General features: G+C 38.3%; 5 protein-coding genes across 5 annotated transcripts; 3 read left to right on the plus strand and 2 right to left on the minus strand.

Moving 5' to 3' along the window:
* Positions 1-710: 710 nt before the first annotated feature.
* On the minus strand, positions 711-1,344 carry LOC110881368 (vacuolar iron transporter homolog 4-like). The gene has a single exon (XM_022129649.2). The coding sequence runs from the start codon at positions 1,224-1,226 to the stop codon at positions 711-713; it is 516 nt and encodes a 171-aa protein (XP_021985341.1). The 5' UTR covers positions 1,227-1,344.
* Positions 1,345-7,356: 6,012 nt separating this feature from the next.
* LOC110884617 (vacuolar iron transporter homolog 4-like) lies at positions 7,357-8,306 on the minus strand. Its single transcript, XM_022132339.2, has one exon. The coding sequence runs from the start codon at positions 8,238-8,240 to the stop codon at positions 7,599-7,601; it is 642 nt and encodes a 213-aa protein (XP_021988031.1). The 5' UTR covers positions 8,241-8,306; the 3' UTR covers positions 7,357-7,598.
* A 2,865-nt stretch (positions 8,307-11,171) lies between these two features.
* LOC110881187 (uncharacterized mitochondrial protein AtMg00810-like) lies at positions 11,172-12,778 on the plus strand. Its single transcript, XM_022129532.1, has 2 exons — positions 11,172-11,429; positions 11,792-12,778. The coding sequence occupies exons 1-2, from the start codon at positions 11,172-11,174 to the stop codon at positions 12,776-12,778; spliced, it is 1,245 nt and encodes a 414-aa protein (XP_021985224.1).
* Positions 12,779-15,739: 2,961 nt separating this feature from the next.
* Positions 15,740-16,203, plus strand: LOC110881369 (glutaredoxin-C4). Its single transcript, XM_022129650.1, has 2 exons — positions 15,740-15,897; positions 16,044-16,203. The coding sequence occupies exons 1-2, from the start codon at positions 15,755-15,757 to the stop codon at positions 16,186-16,188; spliced, it is 288 nt and encodes a 95-aa protein (XP_021985342.1). The 5' UTR covers positions 15,740-15,754; the 3' UTR covers positions 16,189-16,203.
* A 3,669-nt stretch (positions 16,204-19,872) lies between these two features.
* LOC110881188 lies at positions 19,873-20,478 on the plus strand. Its single transcript, XM_022129533.1, has one exon. It carries the CDS (start codon positions 19,873-19,875, stop codon positions 20,476-20,478), a length of 606 nt encoding a protein of 201 aa, XP_021985225.1.
* The last annotated feature ends 2,040 nt before the right edge of the window (positions 20,479-22,518 follow it).

The raw sequence follows: 22,518 nt of genomic DNA on the forward strand, positions 1-22,518 counted from the left end.
TTCTTGAGTTGATCTGTTCATCATACCATTTTTACAGTATTGAATTGAATTTTCTTAGGTCTCAAGCATTTGGTTTTCAACGAGGCTATGATGCCACTTTGATACATGGAAGATTTAAAGGCTTGATTGATCTTTGATATGTATGTATGTATGTCATTATGATATAATGTATGTATCCGAGTGTGTAGAATCGGAGAACATGAATAATCATAAATTGGGCAAATTTCTAAAATAGACCTTTGACCACCCAAAATTACCGAAATGCCTAGTCAAACGCCGGCTATAAGCCAGCAAATTTGTGGGCAAAAACGTCAGCTAAGCCTTAGTAGGCAGTCAATGTCTATTTTAGAAATAAATTGGTCAACTAGGATTATTTTGGCAATTTTCTTGTAAAAATTTGTATATGATAATAGAAACTGTATGATACTTTCATTACATAGCATTGTTTATATTATACATAAGTTAACAGTTATGCATGGCTTTTAATTAGTAGCAAATGTCCAAGTGTACATTTTGTCCATATATTCCAACAGAATAGTTGGTAAACTCATTGCTATAAAATGAAGTATAAATATATATGAGATTCAGAGGGACAGTGAAATAAATGTTTTTATTTTGCTCAAAACAATCCCTTGGATCAGTAAAGATCACTCAAAAGGGAGCAGGAATCCACAAAATCCTTGTATTTAAACAACATTTTATGGTGTTAACTACAGTCCAGTAGAGCCTATCCATTTTGTCAGTCCAAAAGTAATGGCCATAGCCATCCACCCTCCAACCACAATCCTGAAACAAGACTTCACCACCGGAGTCCTCCCTAAAAAAGCTCCGACCCACCCAAAAACCACAAGAGCCAAGCTCATTGTGGCTACCACCACACCAAGCCTAACCTTATGGTCCACTACGAAAGCAGCAGAAAGTAAGGGCATCATGGCCCCCAACATAAATGCAACCGCTGATGCTAGAGCCGCTTGAATGGGGTTCGGCAGGGCTTCCATCTCAGTTCTGTTATCTCTCTTCATCTGAGCCACTTCCACGTCTCTTTGGGAGTAGACTGAAACAAACTCACCAATGCCCATGCTACACGCACCCGCTACTAAGCCAGCAAACCCTGTAAGAATCATGGCTCTCACATCCTGTTTAACCGCTCCAATACCCATCATTAGAGATGCAACTGAAACCAGACCATCAGTAGCTCCCAAAACAGCAGCGCGCAGCCACTGCATACATCATTTTGTGCAGCCATGTTGGTGAAAGAACAAAAGAAGATATTATACCACAGAGAATGATAAAATGAACTAAGTTATGGAAGATTGAGTCCTCAAAGAAGATATATGTAGTATGTGTGCATGGGTCTACATATTATATAGCATATATATCCGTCTATAGTGGTCTATATGTTTGTCTATAATGATCATGCATAGAACTGTAGATTGTGCAGAAAGTTAAAGATAGTGTACAACCCACAAGCCCCAAATAATATATTTTCCATGAAATAGATTGAATCCTGTCTCCTACCATGCTGACAGTCTTACAAATGCATTTAGGTAGTGTTCGTTTCATCGATTGTAATGGAATTGGAATGAGAATTCGCGCATAAATTGAAATTTGATTTGTAATTTAGGTGTGTTTGTTTTGCAAAATGGAATGAAATTTGGATGAAATTAGAACGTAGATTCCCTTCCTTATGTTGTTCAATTCCAATTCATTTTCTTGTTGAAACAACAAAATAAGGAGTGAAATCAACATTCTAATTCCCACAAGATTCCATTCCATTCTAATACTACCTTAGTTTTTTTTCCTTGATTATTTTCGACTACTCTACTTCGCGCGTCCTTGTACATTGATGAGATGAACATTTGTCATCTTCCAATTTCTCATTTCTGGTTCTTTTTACACTTGTGTTCTGTTTCCTTCATCCTAGTTTGGTCAAAACTTTTAGGGAACTTATCCATTATTCCCTAAACCATCTTCTATTCGAGTTATCATAGAAGAAGTCATTATTTCATGCAAAAAGTTTGGATACTCAAATGTTCAATGGTTCCACGAGGAGACTGTATCATACCATCGACTTATGAGGTGCAATCATCTAAACTTTTAGAAGGTGGTACTAAACAAATATATTTAAAAAGATGCCCATTGAAAAGTAATATAACTCAAGCATATAGCTTAGACATGAACAATGCTGAAACTAGATTTCGTGTTTACCAAACGGTGTTGATAAATCAAATTTACCAAAACTGGTAGAAAGCATATAACATTTCAATACGTGCTTTCAAGAAACCGTTACAACTTATATGCGGGTATGTCTAGAACAAAATAATTGTTGATTCAGCCCCTCCTTAGAGGACCCGGGGTGGGTACGTGATACCAAAGTATCACGTGTGGAACAATACCACACACCGCCCTCTCAAGAATGAAATAAAAAAGAACTGTGCGAGAATGTGTAACTGAAAGAAAAATACTTACAATTTACTCGGTCCATCACTACCTACTGAACGGAGACCCGTGACCCATGTGTATTCCGACTCATGACCCGTTGACCCGTGAATAAACCCGATTAACCCAACAATAATAAAGAAAATTATTAGAAAAGTAAGAACTTATTTAGAATCCACAACAAAAACTGGAGCCATCAATCTCACATTACGATAAAAGATCGTGTAATCCACACAACCCAACATAAAGATGAATTAGAAAAGGAGATTGCTACTTTACTGATATATATCTATTCATCCAAAGTAACAATATGCACAAAAACATAATGTATTGGTTCAACCACCTTTCTCAAGTAACAAAGTTATGTACATCCAAACAGATGACAAAACTAAATAGGGTGCTTATTATATCAAGAGCGAAATCAGGGATGCTGTAATAATCAATGGCAAAGCTTGAGATTTCCGACCCGGGGGTCGAAAACGTACACGCCCAAAAATTTCTATAAAACGGGGGGTCGAAAACGTATATACACCAAAAAATTTCTATAGGAAAACTACATACTCTCCACTACTGAGCGAAAAGTTGGGGGGTAGGCCGCCCCCTCCCGCCCCCACTATCCTACGCCCTTGGTAATATATACACTTAAAATAAAACATCAAGTACACTTAAATGATGCCAGTCCAACTGGTTGATGCATCCGGGTTTTTACCCATGGTACCCGAGTTTGATCCCCACTTGAGGCGGTTTATTCTCCTCTATGGCGGCTCTCAACTCGGCAAGCCCTGATCCAGAGCGAGGTACCTGTGGAGTCTCGAACACCATCAGTTCCCTTGGGTTTCAAATTGCCAGAAGAAATGTGGCAAGGAAATGAGGTAAGTCTCGAACACCTAAGAGTCTTTGGTTGTAGTGCTTACGATTTGTTAGAAGATGGTGACAGGGATAAGTTAGACTCAAAGTCCAAGAAGTGCACATTCATTGGTTATGGGTCAGAAAAAATGGGTTACAGGCTTTGGGATAATGAAAGCAGAAAAGTAATCAGAAGCAAAAATGTCGTCTTCATGAAGACAAATTGTACAAAGACAGAGACACCAAAGGACCAGAAATTCACAAAGAATCTGTTGAATTCGAAAGTGGTGAAACAAGAAAAGAAGTTTTAGTCGACATTCCAGAAAATTGGGATGAGTCAAGCGACAGTGGGAGCTTAGGGAATGATTCTAGTAATGATTCGGAGGAAGAAGAAGCTACTCCTTCAACTCCAAATTCCCCAGAAACACCACAAGTTCAACCAAGGAGATCGTCTAGAGCCTCTAGACCGCCAAACAGGTACTCACCATCAGTCAACTACATACTTTTGACAGAAAATGGTGAACACCAGTGTTACACTGAAGCTCTGGGGTTGAAAGATTCATTGCAGTGTGAGCTTGTAATGAAAGATGAAATGAAGTCGCTTGAGAAGAACAAGACCTGACACTTGACAAGGCTTCCATCTAGGAAGAAGGCTCTTCAGAACAAATGGGTTTTCAGGGTCAAAGATAAACATGATGGTACGAAATAGTACAAAGCAAGATTAGTAGTCAAGAGATTTCAACATAAAGAGGGAATTGATTTCAATGAAATATTCTCTCCAGTGATGAAGATGACTACCATCAGACTTGTTCTCAGTATTGTAGCAGCAGAAGGCTTGTATCTAGAGCAGCTGGATGTCAAGACAGCTTTTCTACATGGTGACCTAGAAGAAGACATCTACATAACACAACCAGAAGGTTTTCAGGTTAAAGGTAAAGAAAACTTGGTGTGCAAATTGAAGAAGAGTATGTATGGTCTGAAACAAGCGCCCAGACAATGGTACTTAAAGTTTGATAACTTCATGGGAAGAGTTGGTTACAAGAGATGTGACAATGACCATTGTTGTTACTTCAAGAGGTTTAAGGGTTCTTATATCATTCTACTACTCTATTTGGATGATATGTTAATTACCGGTTCAGACATCATAGAGATCAAGAAGTTGAAGAAACAAATGTCTGAAGAATTTGAGATGAAAGACTTAGGAGCTGCAAACCAAATACTCGGAATGAGTATTTTCAGAAACAAAGAAGATGGTTCTTTGACACTCTCTCAAGAGAAGTACATTGAGAAAGTGTTAGAGAGATTAAGCCTTAATGCCAAGATCAGAAGCACACCTTTGGGAAGTCATTTTAAGCTTTCTAAAGTTCAGTCACCCAAATCAGATGAACACAAAGCAGAAATGGCTAAAGTTCCATATGCATCTGCAGTTGGTGTATGCAATGGTATTCAAGAGACAAGATATTGCTCATGCAGTGGGAGTTGTTAGTCGGCTTATGTCCAATCTGGGAAGAAAACATTGGGAAGCAGTTAAATGGTTGTTAAGATATTTAAAGGGAACTTCAAAAGTAGCATTGCAATTTAAGGGGACCTCGGTGGGTGTAAAGAGTCATTCAAAAGCACCACAGAGTATGTCTTTACAGTGGGAGGCATTGTTGTAAGTTGGATGTCCAAACTTCAGAAAAGTGTTGCCCTTTCAACCATAGAAGCGAGGTATATGGCAGTTGCTGAAGCAAGCAAAGAGCTTATTTGGTTGAAGAATTTTCTCAAAGAGCTTGGCAAGGAACAAGTTGATTGTGCAATGTTCTATGACAATCCAAGTGCAATACACCTTGCAAAGAAAGCTGTCTTCCATTCGAAGACGAAATATATACAGTTGAGATATCACTTTATTAGAAGTCAGTGATGGCACTCTGAAGTTAAAGAAGATCAAAGGAATTGAAAATCCAGCTGATATGTTGACTAAGGTTGTTACCTTAAAAAAGTTGAAGCTTTGCATAGCTTCAATTGGCCTTCAGGTTAACTGATGAGAAGGCCACCCACAACTAGTAAAGATGAAGAGGAGGTACTTATGAATATGAAGTTGCACGGAGTGCAGTTTGAAGTTGTCAAAGCCTCCAAGTGGGAGATTGTTGTGTTGTGGAGTATTTGACTAAAGAGTGTCAAAGCTACTGATAACCCAAATGACCAGATAACTCGTCTGGGTTATGCGTCAAAAGCAACTGATAACCCAGATGACCGGATAACTCATCTGGGTTGTGGTAACTAATAACCCAGATGTTGGGTTTTGAAGTTTTTTGGCTAGAGCTGAGGTTTATTTGTTACTGTGGCTTAAAGTCAACAACCCTAATTGTACCTCCTATAAATACTTCTTATTCATGTATTGTAACTTTTGAGCACCTAATACAAAGAAAGAACTAGTTGTAGCACTACAAGAAGAGTATACCTTTAGCGGCGACGGCAATAGCGGCGACAGGCCAAACGTCGCCGCTATTAGTCGATCCGCGTCCCACCACCTACCATCAATCCCCAGCCGTTGATCTTTACCCTGATCCAACGGTTGGCGACAAAAGTGGTCAATACCGGCGACACCTGTCGCCGGTAAAGGTGCCCTGTTCTTGTAGTGTAGAGAGTGCATGTAGATCAAGCTTTGATCGAACCACTTTAAATCGTGTGTGTGAGTGAGTGAGCTGGTGTGTGTCTTTGTTCTTGTTGTTTGTGTGATATATCCCTAACAGTAATATATACACTTAAAATAAAATACCAAGTACCTAAAAACTATGATTCCATTAAACTGAGGTTGCATACAATCTACAAGTCCGGTTAAAGATAGTTTGCAATCCATGAGCCGGACCCTGATAATCATAATTTTGGGATGTTTGTTATACAAAAAAATAGAAAGACAATATTACATACAGAACTTGAACATGTTAATGATTAAAACTTCAATACCTTTGCATTCTACCAAATATATTTTTTTAGAATAATAATAAATTTTCAAACGACAAGCGAACTTTTTCAAAGATACTTGCGGTTATTTAAGGTTAGAAATAATGTAATGAACCTCATGACAAGAAACAAAGGTGCCACGTCACATCTAGCTAACTAAAGATGAATTTGACCTAACAAAGAAAAAAACAAGATACAGAATGTTAAATGCACACACAACTGTCACAACTTGTTCGATATTAAACATATAAAAATATCTCAAAACAATATAAAATGGAATGGAGTGTGTAGTCCACAAATAGTGAAACATAAATTAATATATAATATAATGAGGAATGTGGAATTCACACCATCCATAATATAAAGATGAATAAGTGAGATTTCTCCTTTTCTAATATATTTAACTAGGACGTGTTAATGGTTTGTTTCAGCTAGTTTTGTTGACAGGAGCACCTAACTATGGTTTTCAAAACACGACAAATAAATAATAACGCATAAAGGTCAGATTTGCACTTAAGTTCCAACCTCCAGCCGCCGCCGCCGCACTAAACCGTCAAAACTAAGTTGATTCATTTCAGTTTACATGTTTGATCAGTTCTAAGGCTTGATGTTACACAATAAAGGGTGGTTTGTGTACTTCTGTGCCGCGTAAGAATGATGGAGGAAGCGACACTGTATTTTAGATGAAGGTAATATCCGTTAAATTAAATTACAAGCGACTTTAAACGCACTATTGTAATAGTTTAGACGCACCTCATAATCACCCTTGCATGTGTCACAACTGGACTACTTAGGCACATCGTAACTTTCTTAGAAAAACTTGTGAAGTATGTAGAAGTTAGAATATGGACTCTAAAAGAATTTGTAAACCTAAATTTTATTTAAAAAAAAAGGCAAGGAACACTTTGTTTCTTTTCTAGTATTTAAGATCTTGTCACCACCTTAACCATTACACTTCCCATGAAAAATATCCCTTTTGTTTTATATTCACAAAAGAAATTGAACCTTGAAATTAATGGATTGGCAACACCTTTGCAGGAAAACCTATATCTGGAGAGGCAGAACTCATTGTGTCAAAACTGGAGATCAAAAGATGCAGAGAAAAAACTCTTTTACCGCAAAATAGAACTAAAAAAAAGTGATCAGATTCTTTGAACTGAATAAACGTATTACACATAACATGGCGCATTACTGTTACACTGGGGGAAACTAGACGAGCAAATCAACCTATTTACATATTAACTCTCAAACCAGTGAAGACATCTAGGTGGGATTTGGATCACACAAAAAAATGCAAATCTCAACAGCAGACATATTGGTGGGATCCTGTGAGACTTGTGGTAAGAGGTTCCATCAGTAAAATAAAATTACAGACCAGAAGAGCCTATCCATTTGGTCAGTCCAAAAGTAATGGCCATAGCTATCCACCCCCCAACCAGAATCCTTAAACAAGACTTCAACACGGGAGTCCTTCCCAAAACAGCTCCAATCCACCCGAAAATCACTAGACCAAGGCTCACTGTGGCTACCACCACACCTAGCCTAATCTTATGATCCCCAATAAAAGCCGCAGCAAGTAAGGGCATGATGGCCCCCAACATAAATGCAAGTGCTGATGCTGCAGCTGCCTGAACGGGATTCGGCAGTGCTTCCTTCTCACCATTTTCCTCATCGTTGTTACCAGTAGTTCTCTTCTCTCTCTTCAACTGCGCCTCCTCGACATCTCTTTGAGAGTAGACTGAAACAAACTCACCAATTGCCATGCTGCATGCACCAGCAACTAAACCAGCAAAGCCGGTAAGAATCATGGCTCTAACATCATGTTTAACAGCTCCGACGCCCATCATCAGAGACGCTACTGAGACCAGACCATCAGTGGCTCCCAGGACAGCAGCACGCAACCACTGTCCCCTTTGTGAGTAGTCAAAGTCTTCCTCTATACACACTTGGTCATGTTGTTCGGTTTTGTCCTCAGAAACATGAATACGTACATCGTTTTTTGAAGTCATGATGATGAAAGTGGGAATGAGAATACTGTATCACAAAGAATGTTAGATGAACTAACTTGTGGAAGATTAAGTCCCTAATAGAGGATATATATAGTGATCAATGTGTGCATGGTGCAATAATTTAAAGATAGTGTGCTACCCACAAGCCCCTGATATTGATATTAAAATAAAGCATATTATATATTGGAATGCTTATTATACAACTACAGAAAGAGGGAGATATATGCTGATAATCATTAGAAAATTCATAGCTTGTGGAATCCACACGACTGCCACCATTCACTTGACATTTAAATTAGAAAAACATTAACAGCATTTCATAAAGAAACAGTGAGGTAGTATATGCTATTATGCCATTCCCAAGTGAAAACATAAGTAATTTTTATAGAAAAAGAGTGACAAATGAAAACCATATTTATAATCATGAACATAAATAGAAGGACATGTATTATTTTTAAAAGGAACCACTAACCCTCAGTTGTGACCAAGCTCCTATTTTTTGAACTGCTATTTGTAGGGTATGCTTAGCAGTGGTAGATCCAAGAATTTTTTCTTTAGGAGTGTGGAATATTTTTAAAAATTTTAGGCCCTGGCTATAAAAAGAAATCGGTTCATAGGAGGTCTGGTCAGGTCATGTAAAACAATAAAACATCAAACTAAAATTTAAATATTCATCTCACCAAAAGCATCTCAAAGTGTCAAACGTCATTACAAACATATTCAAAATTGGGCGCCATGGGTTTTTAGTTTTTGATATCTATCTAAAACATCGTCTAGAGAGACCTTCCTAAGCAAGTCTTAATCTATATAACATATACAAGTATCACTTAAATTCTCAACACCTTTCATTTCATCTTGAGAAATCACTCCATAACATCCCTACTCATGGTTCCTATCACATATAAATCGTTCGATAAGTCCATAAAACAACACTAATCACTTAAATAAATAAACAATCAGCAACCATAGTCCATAATTTTCAATTTATATTTCAAACATTCAAGCCCTAGTAAATATTAATTACTTGTAACTAATCATTTAAACAAACAAAACTTTAAATAAAATAACTAAATCATTAACTAGAAGTCTAGAATAACAAAGAAAAACATAAAAAAGGATTAAAGGTAAGTAAGATGCTTTCAAATATCAATCTCATAATATGAATCAGAGTGTACAATCATACTCTCTATATATAGAGTCCAAACTGAAACAAATCAAACTACCAACTAACATAACTATTGATACAACTGGCATAACAAACTGCATACATGAACCTCACATGCATACATATATACTCACTCTAATATGCCCCCTCAAGCTAAATGAGGAGCATCCACGTGAAGCTTGGACCGCAGACTGTCAAAACGAACACTAGACAAGCCTTTGGTCAAAATATTTGCAATTTGAAGCGTAGTGGAAACATATCGAACATGTAAAATACCAACCAAAACCGTGTCACGAATAAAGTGCAAGTCAATCTCCAAGTGTTTCGTGCGCTGGTGAAATACCAGGTTGACTGCAAGATATGTAGCTCCAATATTGTCACACCAAAGAGATGGTAGACAAGTCATCGTAATATGTAACTTATGCAGTATAGACGTTAATAGAATCGATATATGTATTTAGAGATAATGGTTATTTTTAGAGATAAAATATTGTATTCAAATTAGAGATGTCTCTTCCTAAAACAATGGAGAGGATTTGTATTATATATAGTGTTTTCAATGTAAATGAGAAGGCAAGGAATATTATACCTTTCATGGTATCAAGAGCAGTCACGGCCCTCCTGGCCTAAACCCTACCTCACTTCCGGCTCCTATTCCCCGCTGTGCTTTCTTTTTTTCTGCCTTCCTTCCCCTCCCTCTCCTCTTTGATAACACCTATGGCCTCTCTCCACCCCGCAGTCACCGTTAACAACATTCACAATCTCATCCCTATCACCTTAGACATCGAATCCGGCCATTATACCTCTTGGTCGGAACTTTTTAAAATTCAGTGTACAGCTTTTCAAGTCTCTGACCACCTTAAGCCTCGTAATACAGCGGCCTCTTCATCTGACAAAGAAAAGGAAAAGGCCTCATATGGTGAATCATGGGAACGCCTGGATGCTATCGTGTTATAGTGGATATATGCCACAATCTCAACTGACCTCCTCCACACTATATTAAAACCGAACACAACGGCATATGATGCTTGGACGGCTCTGTCCAATCTGTTTCAGGATAACAAGGCCACTCGCACGATTGATCTTAACAATCGTTTTGCAACAACACGTCTGGATTAATTCACATCTATGTCCTCTTACTGTCAAGCCATGAAGGAAATTTATGACCAGCTTACATTACAAACGTTGGTTCGCCTATCACAGATGAACAACTGGTCTTGCAGATTCTCACTGGCCTCACGGAGCAATACGAGAGTGTTGCTCTTATTATTCAGCAGACAAAGCCCCTCCTGGATTTTTACGACACCAGATCTCGGTTGTGCATGGCTGAAACTCGTAAGATTAACCAGGAGGATTTTTTAACTCGTATGATTTTTTTAAGTGATTCTCTAACCCCATCCTTTTGGTCACACATACAATCTTCTCCTTCTTCCAATGTTCCTTCTCCAAACATTCCTCATCCTGTTACCACAACTCATGACCCAAACTCACCCCCTTCTCCTACCACAACTCACGGCCCAGACCCACCCCATTCACCTACACCAACTAACGTCCCAACCAACCCTTCTAATACCCACAACCCACTATCAAACCCAACCTCACCTCCACCGTCGTTTCCAGGCCAAACCCCATCATTATTCACCTGCACCTACTCCCGTCGACCCAAACCTTCCAACATACCTCAACATCAAATACCTACTGCCCAACCAAATATTCTTCATCCCCCACCTCCTCCTACTCAAACCTGTACCATACGCACTCGGTCTATGGACGGAATTTCCAAGCCTAAACAACCGTTCAATCTTAACACCACCGTTATCACTCCCGTGCCCAAAACACCCAAAGAGGCCTTGTCCACACCGGATTGGTATAATGCTATGACTATTGAATTTAATGCTCTTATTAAAAACCAAACGTGGGAATTAGTCCAACGCACACCGGACATGAATGTCATCTGCAATATGTGGTTATTTTGGCATAAATTCAGATCTGATGGCACCCTGGAAAGATATAAAGCTCATTTGGTATGTGATGGGAGTACTCAACAGATTGGTATTGACTGTGGTGAGACGTTCAGTCCCTTGTCAAACCCGCTACTATTCGGACTGTGTTGACTCTTCCTTTATCTCAGTCCTGGTCGATTCACCAGTTGGACGTCACTAATGCATTCTTACATGGCCATTTAAGCGAAACCGTATACAAGTACCAACCAATGGGTTTTCGACATCGTCACTATCCGGATCATGTGTGTCGTCTAAAGAAGTCTTTATATGGATTAAAACATGCACCCCAGGCTTGGTATCAACCGTTTACCGATTTTGTGGTTACCATTGGTTTTCAACAAAGTAAGTGTGACAACTCCCTATTTATTTATCATCATGCGCAGGATGTCGGTTACTTACTAATCTACGTGGATGACATTATTCTCACCATCTCGAGTGAAAAATTGCGGGTTGACATCATGGCACAGTTAGCATCTGAGTTTGATATCAAAGATCTCGGTCCGTTAAGTCATTTTTTGGGAATAAATGTTTCTCGACATCAGAACCGTATGTTTTTATCTCAACAATCCTGTGCGACAGATATCATCGAACGAGCAGGGATACATTCCTGCAAACCTGTCGCCACTCCAGTAGATACTAAGGAAAAGTTGAGTGCCACCTCCAGCCCTATTTTTGATGACCCTACTCTATACCGTAGCCTGGCTGGTGCTCTACAGTACCTTACGTTTATAAGACCCGATATCAGCTATGATGTCCAGCAGGTCGGCATGCATATGCACGCTCCCCGAATGGATTATTGGAATGCTTTGAAACGCGTTATACGATACATTCATGGTACAGTATCGCTTGGATTAACTCTTAGGCCTTTCACGAATTTATCATTACGGGCTTACACTGATACTGACTGGGCTGGGTGTCCTGACACTAGACGATCCACTTCGGGTTATTGTGTATATTTGGGTTCAAATTTGTTATCTTGGTCATCAAAACGTCAAGCCGTTGTCTCTCGGTCCAGTGCGGAGGCCGAATACAGAGGGGTGGCGAATGTGGTTGCTGAATTGTGTTGCCTTCGTAACCTTTTTCTTGAATTACACCGCCCAGTACAGAAAGCCAGCTTAGTTTATTGTGATAACATAAGTACAGTCTATCTTTCTGGTAATCCGGTGCAGCACCAACGCATTAAGCACATTGAGCTCGACATTCATTTTGTTCGTGACCAGGTGCAACGTGGTACTATTTGTGTCCTTCATGTTCCCTCACGCTATCAGATGGCGGACATCTTCATCAAAGGACTTCCGCGAGTTTTGTTTGATGATTTCAGATCCAGTCTCAGCATTCGGCCTCCTCTCGCTTCGACTGCGGGGGTGTAATAGAATCGATATATGTATTTAGAGATAATGGTTATTTTTAGAGATAAAATATTGTATTCAAATTAGAGATATCTCTTCCTAAAACAATGGAGAGGATTTGTATTATATATAGTGTTTTCAATGTAAATGAGAAGGCAAGGAATATTATACCTTTCAGACGTGATCCATCGTAACTCAGTAATTATATGATCAAGAGCATGGTACTCAGCCTCAGTAACCTAGCAATTGTATGTTGTTTCTTGAACTCCGGCTGATAAGATTGGGTCCAAGAAAAACATAATAACCTGTGGTGGAACATCTGTCATCTGGACACACGGCCCAGTTAGCGTCACTATAAGCATATAAATCAACACAAGTAGACCAACGTATACATAACCAATGAGAGATGGTACCCTTAAGGTACCGCAAAATCCGCTTGACAGCGGCCCACTGTCGATCAATAGGTGTCTGAATAAACTGTGACACCTTACTAACCGCATAACTGGTCATATCAGCACAAGATACTGTAAAGCACCAACCGTGCTCCGATACATGGTAGGATTGGGTAAAGGATCACCAGTGTGGCAAGAAAGCTGTCCACCAGAAGAGACATGGGTAGATAACAGACGACAAACAGAAAGATTCGTGCGCTGTAATAAATCAAGTAAGTAGCGCTGCTGAGATAAGTGTAAGATATTGTAACACCTCAGAAAATTATAACGAATAATATGGAAACACGTGTCCAATCAACTCTCAAATATGCCAAATTATTTGGACGAGAGGGACTACATATGTAAATTTGTGGAAGTCTGGATGTGGAGGGATCATATGTGATAAAATGCCAAAGTTTGGCTTTTGAAGGATCCTTACGAACCGTAAGGCATATGCCTTATAGACCGTAGGAAATTCTTATTATTTTATTCCTGACAGTCCATAAGATATTTGAAACCATGGGCGCGCTAAGGTCCTTACGAATCGTAAGCCACTACCCCTTATGGCTCGTAAGGGGTGCAGCTGGCAGTTTATGCAGCTGGCATGACAGCAAATGTTTCTCTGCCACTCCTCTCGCGATTTCTGTCATCTTGCTCCATTTTCGGACACATGGGGAGACACCAATCCTTTCCATAACACCTCAGGGGGAACTTGGCATCATATGGGAGCTTGAATCCCACTATAAATAGGTGATCAAGTCCATGTTTCAAACTTGCACCTTTCTTAAATCTTTCTCTCATCTTTTGGAGAGCTTCTGCTCTTATAATAGGCCTCCTACCTGAAGCTTAGTCTTCATTGAACACTTTTAAGTGTTCTAATTCAATTCTTTTTCATTTAAGGCTAGATAATGGCCGAAAGTCAAGCAAATTGACTTTTGCTTTGACTTTCGGTTATGACCATTTCGGTAAGCCAATGTTCAAATCGAACAAGGTTACGTGATCGTAAATAATGTAGGTGTAAATCCCTTATGAGGGCACCTTCTGAAGATCATGTTAAGTTGGTTAAATGACGGGTCAATGTTTTATTAAAATAAAAGTCAAAACGCTGATTTCGTAAATTATGATTAAATGAACTTCTAAGTATCAAACCTTGGTTTTTGACATTATATCAGTTTGTATAACCTATTAGGACATGTTAGACCATGTCCAACCCGTCATTTCCTGCTTATAGCTCGGTTTGCGACCGAAAGTCAAACTGTTTGACTTCTACTTTGACTTTCGATTTATGACCCGTTTAAGCTAAGTTAGCTACTGATTTAAATTTGTATTATGATCATATTAATGTATGGAATAACACCCTGAGGTTATACCATTTGATCATATCGTTTGTCGGGTTTTTATGCAAGTCCATGTATTATGCCTAATAAATGACCAAAATGCTCTTTTGTGCATAAAATGGTTTTGACACATAATAAACATATAATCTGAGTTTGAAACTGATGTGGTAACCTAATAAACATGTTTTGGCATAATAGACTTGACATTGACCTATTCGATCACCCGTTGTCGCCTATGCGCGTACGGTTGACTTTAATAGCATAGTTTATATAAGTTAGCCGAATCGGGTTAAAACTATTCCAAATCAGTTCTAATCAGAATGTATGATTGTTTGACCCAAATTATACGAGTCATAGTACTCGTGAGGGTACAAACCACAATCTATCCGGTCTTCGCTTAATCTAGCTAACTGTACCAATTTTATTATTAGTTAACCAGTCCAAGTCATATGACTTTAATAAGACCCGTTAATATTCTAACGGGTCATTGTTCCGTCCCTTCCAGACTAAGGGCCTCCAGTAAATTGCAACTGTGTTAGTTATTTTGGTTAAATGGTTGTGCTTATATATATATATATATATATATATATATATATATATATAGGATTGGGTTCAAACGTGAACAAAATCCCAAGAGTGAACTGTGTGAACTCATCTGGGCCCTTGATTTTTATGATCTTGAGATTAAAGTGAGTGGCATGATGGTAATTATTTGATTAATTTTTTCCATTTAATTACATATAAAAAGGGTATATGTGTAATTTCCATTTATCATTAAATGCATAAATCACTCTCTCTCTCTCTCTCAAATCAAGTAATCAACATATTCAACCCTAAATCTAGAATCATCAACTGCCGGCCACCAACCATCCAGTTCTTCATCTTCTCCCCGTAAACCAGCAACCATCACCACCGGCCACCTACCATCCGGCTGGTTCAGGCCATTTTTCCAGCAAGCTACTCCACACAACCCCCCAACCCTCCTTCTTCCTATACTGCACACACAAAACTCAGAACCATGATGGGAGAGAGATCGAGCGGCAGAAGATGAGGAACGAAAGAGAACAGCGGGAGAGATGATAGGGAGAAAGAGGGGGTCGCGCGACGGCGGCGGCGGCGACTGACGGGTGGCTTCCAATAGAATATAGGGTTTTGTTGTTTAAATCATCAATCAGACCCAATTTCAGATCTAATTTTAACACCCAACAACCCTTGTCACCGTAGCAAAAATGTCCACTAGTTCTTCCATTTTCATCCTCTTCTTCACCATTGCCACCCTCTTCACATCCAATACCGAAGCATCATCCGTCGATTTCGTCAAGAAAATAGTCTCTTCTCACTCCATAGTCATCTTCTCCAAATCTTACTGTCCGTACGTATTTTTCATTTCATATGATATCCCTATCAGTTCCGCATTCGTTTAATTATGTATTAAGAAATTATTTATATTTTTGATTTGTTTATTATTGGTATAAATGTTTGAAAATGTTTTTTTTTTAATATTGTGTTGATCATCAGGTATTGTAAAAGGGCTAAAGGTGTATTCAAGGAGTTGAATGCGAAACCGTATGTACTCGAGCTCGATGAGAGAGGTGAATGGTTTTGGATTCTTTTATTTGCACTTCTTGTTATTGCTCTTGTGCTAAATAATTTCTTAATTTGAATTTGACAATGCGTTGGATGATATTAATTGCTTAACTGATTGTAAAGATTGAATGCCTTGAAAATCCTGCTAGATGTTTTAGTCAATAGAGGTGTAAACGAGCCGGGCGTTATGAAGCTCAAGCTCGGCTCGGTTCGAGCCTACTTATTTTAGCTCGAGCTCGCCTCGCGAGTTAAACCAAAGCTTGATGAATGGTAATTAAACCTCTTTCAACTTCACATTTGCGTTGATGTTTTGTTCTGTATCTTGCTGGTTGAAACCCTTCTTTGAGCGTCTATGCGATGTACACATGTGTATTCTGATTTTGCTCTGTTTTTAATGCGATGTACACATGTGTATTTTGATTTTGCTCTAATTTTTAACCCAATGTACACATGTGTATAGCGTCTTCTTTTGTGATATCTAATAATTTTTTGTGTATTGAATGTGTAAAGTTGTTGATGTACACTTGTGAATTATGCAAAATATTAGTTGCTGAGTTTTTTTGTGCTATTTTAGGAGATGTCGTTAACGAGAAAAGTGGAGATGGAAGGTCGATAAGGATGATTCACGTATGAGGTCGACAAGGATGATTCACGTATGTTTGTTTGCTTGGTCGATAAGGATGATTCAGCATACAACGTGGCGAATAGTTGTAAAAGATTATGTTTTTTGGTTTTTCGATTATGTTGGGTTTATTGTTTTTACAAAACTGGAACTTATAATTATATGTTTTTTTGTTTGGTTTGGAAAACATTATGGAACTTGTAATTTGTTAAATATAAACTAGTTTTACAGGTATTGTTTCTATGTATGTATTATGTAACTAACTGCACATATGTACGATGCTGAGTACACATGTGTATTGTTCTATTTATATCCAAGTACACATGTGTATACCGTTGAAATATGAAGGTTACGTGGATCTTAAAAATTAAAATTCGAATTCTGGTGATGAATCTGAAATAAAAATAAAAATTGAAATATGGTGATTTGTTATTTGTTTTGATAATTATTAATAAATAAAACATAATGTCTATAATGAATTTAAATTAGGAAAGATGTAACTTAATTCAATTATTAAAATAATGATTTAAATCTAATCTTTTATATAATTACAATCCTACCCTTAACAACTAAAAAGGAAATCAAGGGTCTAGATATGTCCACGCAGTTCACTCTTGGGAGGTTGTTCACGCTGGAACCCTACCCTATATATATATATATATATATATATATATATATATATATATATATATATATATATATATATCTTTGGATTGTAAAGATAAAGCTCAGGTAAATACTCTTAATCTATTTTCCCTATACGGGCTTGGGATACGGTGAAATTATTTACCGCTTGGTCGGGTATAGGGTATGGGATCAATGACCTATGTGTCCAAAATCCAAATAACTAATTTTAATCCGTTATGCTTGATAACTTAAACATTAGGGGTAATGCGACCGTGTCCTGGATATCCACGGCTCACTTAATTGCAAGTGGCCACCACCTAAGCACGGGGTGTAGGCATACACCTGACAGATGCTAATGCTATGAAAAAATATATTTTTTACCCAATAAGGGGATTAAAGTGGTGTGTCGATTAATCATGTATTGGCATTTAGTTCTGGGCCCCATATGTATTGACAAGCATGTAATACTGGTAATAAGAGATATAGTTTGTCCCAAGTTATTTATGAAAATTTCAAATGGTATAAAAATGGTTTTAAAAAGATTTTCAAACGTGTCGGTTAATTGTATTTACCAGTGAAAACTGATGTATTTTCAAAAGACTAAGCGCAGGTTAGCAAGTACGGAATAGGCTGAAAGCTACCCGATAATTGCAAATTGGAATTTGCAACTCCAAGCAAAAAGCCTAGTAGCCTTATGTAATCATTTGTTATTTCGATCTGCCCGTGGATCTTTTAGTACACGTTCGGTCTGTATATTATTTTGAACTTTCAAACATTTATACTTTGTAATAATTATTTTATGCTCCCAAGACTTCCGATGTGTGAAATGTGAATATCTATATCAATCTTCACGCATAAACCCCAAGTCCGGACCCACCGGGATATCAGGGTGTGACAGATATCCTTAGAGAATGTAGCTTGAATACTTAGAAAATATGACAATTATCCCAAATCCTTGAGCGTAAACTGAGAATGTAAGCGTCCAATCAATCCAATAACAAAATCAAAAGTGCTCCCAATAATGATGATGTCATCAACATAAATCAAGACATAACAGAGTATCGAATCCTGACTTTAAACAAAAAGAGATATATCTGAAAAAGACTGGGAAAAACCTCCAGCAAGTAAAGCTATGGATAGCTTGGAAAACCAAGCTCTAGGAGCCTGCTTCAGGCCATAGAGAGCCTTGTACAAACGACATACAAAATATGGTTTAGATGTGTCAACAAAGCCTGGGGGAGGTGTCATATACACAGTCTCAGAAAGATCCCCATGTAAGAACGCATTGTTAACATCTACATGACGAATAGACCATCCTCGAGAGAAAGCGACCAAACGAACAAGATGAATAGTGGTGGGTTTGACCACAAGACTAAAAGTCTTGGTATAGTCAATACCGTCGGTCTGATGAAAGCCCTTGGCAACAAGCCGGGCTTTGTATCGACTCACAGATCCATCAGGATTATGCTTAATCCTGTAAAGCCACTTACAACCAACAATGTTGGCACCAATGGGAGCTGGAACCAGACGCCAAGTTTGGTTGGCATGTAAAGCATCAATTTCAGAACGCATGGCATCCCACCAAATAGATCACTGCTAAGCCTGTCTAAAGGTGGAAAGCTCAGTGGTGGGAGCAGTAGATACATGAAATAGAACATGTTTAGGAAACTGGCGACACTTCCGAGTATGATCACGAACTAGTGACCATCAGATGAGTCGGAACAGGAGGAGGAGGAGGAGAAGACGACGAAGATGAAGTAACGGGAGATGATGTGGAAGAAATAATAGGAGGTGATGAAGGTATAATGTGGGAGTAGTAGCTTTCCCTAGAATATCAAAAACTGTCTCGTGGAATCGAACATGATGAGATATGTACGTACGAGACATACAAGGATCATAACATAGAAGAACAAGATGAGATGGAGCATAACCGACAAAAATACTTGTTTCCTGCGTTGAACTGTGTTGTTAAATCGTCTATGGTTTCCTTCTTTCTGACTTTTGGTTAGCTGCGTTTGTTTGTTGATGATGTATTGCAAAATACATCTAAATTCTGTAACACCCCTCAAAAAGGCCCCGTAACAAGTCATAATTGAAACCCTAAACGCGTATGACGAAAACTAGCTCCTCCTTTAGGGACCTACAAGAATTCATGTCTAATAAAAAGTATATTTACCAATATTCTTGTAAAAATGAGTACTAAATCTGCCTAATAAGTTGATAAAGCTATCACATTTAATAAGTTAAACCGTATAATAAGTTGATAAAGCTATCACATTTCATAAGTTAAACCATATAATGCTGATAAAGCATTGATAAGCATGATGCTCCTTATAAAAAGAAAACAAACTTACTATATTACAAAATATCTAACTAAAAAAGGTCAAAACAAAACCACTAGGAAGGTGGAGTTGTGTAGGATAAGCACTTGCATCAAGGTAATCATGAACTTAGAGAATCTAATGCCAAGATTAGTACACCGAAAGATTACTGAGTGATAAAGTAGGGTTGATGGGGCCGGACGTATGGAAATGGAACTATGAGGTTGATGGCTCATTCTGTGTTGCAAGTATCAAAAAGTCTCTTGGATCGGCAGGTCGTGTAAGTCCAGATCATGTGTTTGAATGGAATAACTGGGTCCCCAAGAAGGTGGGTATAGTAGCTTGGAGGGCCGACATGGAGAGGTTGCCGACCATGGCCGCGTTGGCGAGACGAAACGTACCGGTGCCGAACCAAATGTGTGTTCTGTGTGGAGATTATGCAGAGACATGCGATCACATTTTTGTCTCGTGTCACTTCGCTCAATCGATATGGCAAAACTTGGCAATTTGGTGTAGGATGCCGCCGATAATAGCATTTGGTATCAAAGACCTACTCACATTGCATGGCCCAAGATCGAGCTCGAGGGAGAGTAAAGCTATCCATGCGGTCATTCTTGTCACCTTCTGGTCGATATGGAAAGTACGGAATGAGGTTGTCTTCAATCAAGCGGTCCCGAATGTCGTTAAATCCTTAGATGAGATTAAATCGATGGCGTATTTATGGGTGAAGAGTCGGTCAAAAATGGCTTCTCTTTCATGGGAAAATTGGAGCCGTTTCAATTTAGGGGCTATGTAATTTTGTTTTGGTGTTAAGTTTGGTGTAAAACGATGTAAATTTGGATTGTAGCTTCTTGCTACTATTAATAAAATTTTTGTCGGCCGTTCAAAAAAAAAGTACACCGAAAGATTAATAAAGTGTGCACTCCACACTAAAGTTGGGCCTCAGTCTTTGTTTTTTAAATGGTTGTGGAATCCACACCACACTATGATTATACTTTATAAGGAAAACCTTATTTCTTGTTTGTATTCCTGCCATGTGGCATAGAGGTCACGAGTTTGAGTTATGGAAACAGCTTCTTGTACATTATGCCCAAATTGGCCCGACACCCCTAGTCCGCGCATAGCCTCGTGCACCGGGTTTGCCTTTTTTGCTCACAAAGCTACTATCTCGGATAGCATTTACAAGACATGAGATATAGTAAGTTGATTTAAACAAATATACCCAGTTATAAAACTAGGTTTTCAGTAAAACCAAACAATTATAAAAAAATTCAAACTGCAAATGGAGTTCTAGAAGAAAGCCCTGGAGCAATTACACCTGCAGTGCAATAAAGCAGATTTCAGCGGTATGGTTCTACTGCCATATCTAACCTAACCACCCCGTGAAGCAAAACTTGAGATTCATTAGCTGATATCGACCCCTAGGTAACCCATTGTTGTTTACTTGTTATTTATTGTTAATTACAAAAAGATGTAACTAAAAGAACAAGTAACATAAGAATACAACTCCAAAAAATACGAGAGACTAGAACCAACAATGGTCTTCTCATTGCAAATCACAAGTATGCGCTGCCCTTCTCCCTCTCTGCCGTTACTCCAACAATAGCCCAGGTAAGTTTTCTCATTCTGTTCTTTTCTCATTTTATAACAGATATGTGTTTACACAAAACTTATTGTACCTGCTTATGGTATTCTTAAGTGTTTTAATTATTAACTGTAATTATAATGTGTTATCTGTATAAAAAATATGGTTAGAAACAACTCTTATAAAAGTTTTTGCAAAACAAGTGTGCCTCGTGTTCTCGGCACGGATCTGAGGACCCTATGGCCTCTGAGCGCCTCATGCTTCTTAGAACACAAGCGAAAATTGTCACAAGGAAACTTATATCTACTTTTTCCTTGTGTTAAAAGTTAAAACTATTGGAGAGTGTTGGTTTCAGGCCCCATTCCACACTCTATACACACTCAAACTATTGGCGAAGGTCAGTTTGCGCGGCGGCAGGGGCCCGATAGAACATCGCGTCCGTAGGCGGGGCTGACGGGGAATTGTCTTTGACAAGAACCCGGTGACCAATAGGTCCTATACGTAGAAAGTCACCCTTCAAAAAAACGTAATATGAAATATATATATATATATATATATATATATATATATATATATATATATATATATATATATATATATATATATATATATATATATAGGAAAAGGATCATGTGAGAAGTGATATGCTAGTTGAGAAACTTGAGAAGCATTCTGGACCACACATTTTTCTAAGCCTTTCGTAATATACACATATGTATAGTTTAAAATTGACTATATACATATGTGTATAACTCAATATACATATATGTATATAGTCAATTTTAAACTATACATATGTGTATATTACGAAAGGCTTAGAAAAATGTGTGGTCCAGAATGCTTCTCAAGTTTCTCATATAGGGTGGACTTCTCTTAGGATCCCTACCCTATATATATATATAGGGGGCTGCTGGAATGAAAACCACCCCGAGTTGTAAGAACCGCGAGAACTACACCCCACGGAGCGCCGTTCGCCATGATTTTTTTTTACTAGTAGATGTGTGTATTATAAACACAGCCGTAAAAAATCATGGCGAACAGCGCTCTGTGGAGTGTAGTTTTTTACACCACAAGTTTGGTGTTTTTAATTTTTTTCTTTTTTCTTTTTTTTTCACCAAACTTGTGGTGTAAAAAACTACACCCCACGGAGCGCCGTTCGCCATGATTTTTTACGGCTGTCTTTATAATATACACATCTACTTGTAAAAAAAAAATCATGGCGAACGGCGCTCCGTGGGGTGTAGTTCTCGC

The sequence above is a fragment of the Helianthus annuus genome, chromosome 10 (genome assembly GCF_002127325.2).
Source record: "Helianthus annuus cultivar XRQ/B chromosome 10, HanXRQr2.0-SUNRISE, whole genome shotgun sequence".
NCBI classification, from domain to species: Eukaryota; Viridiplantae; Streptophyta; class Magnoliopsida; order Asterales; family Asteraceae; genus Helianthus; species Helianthus annuus.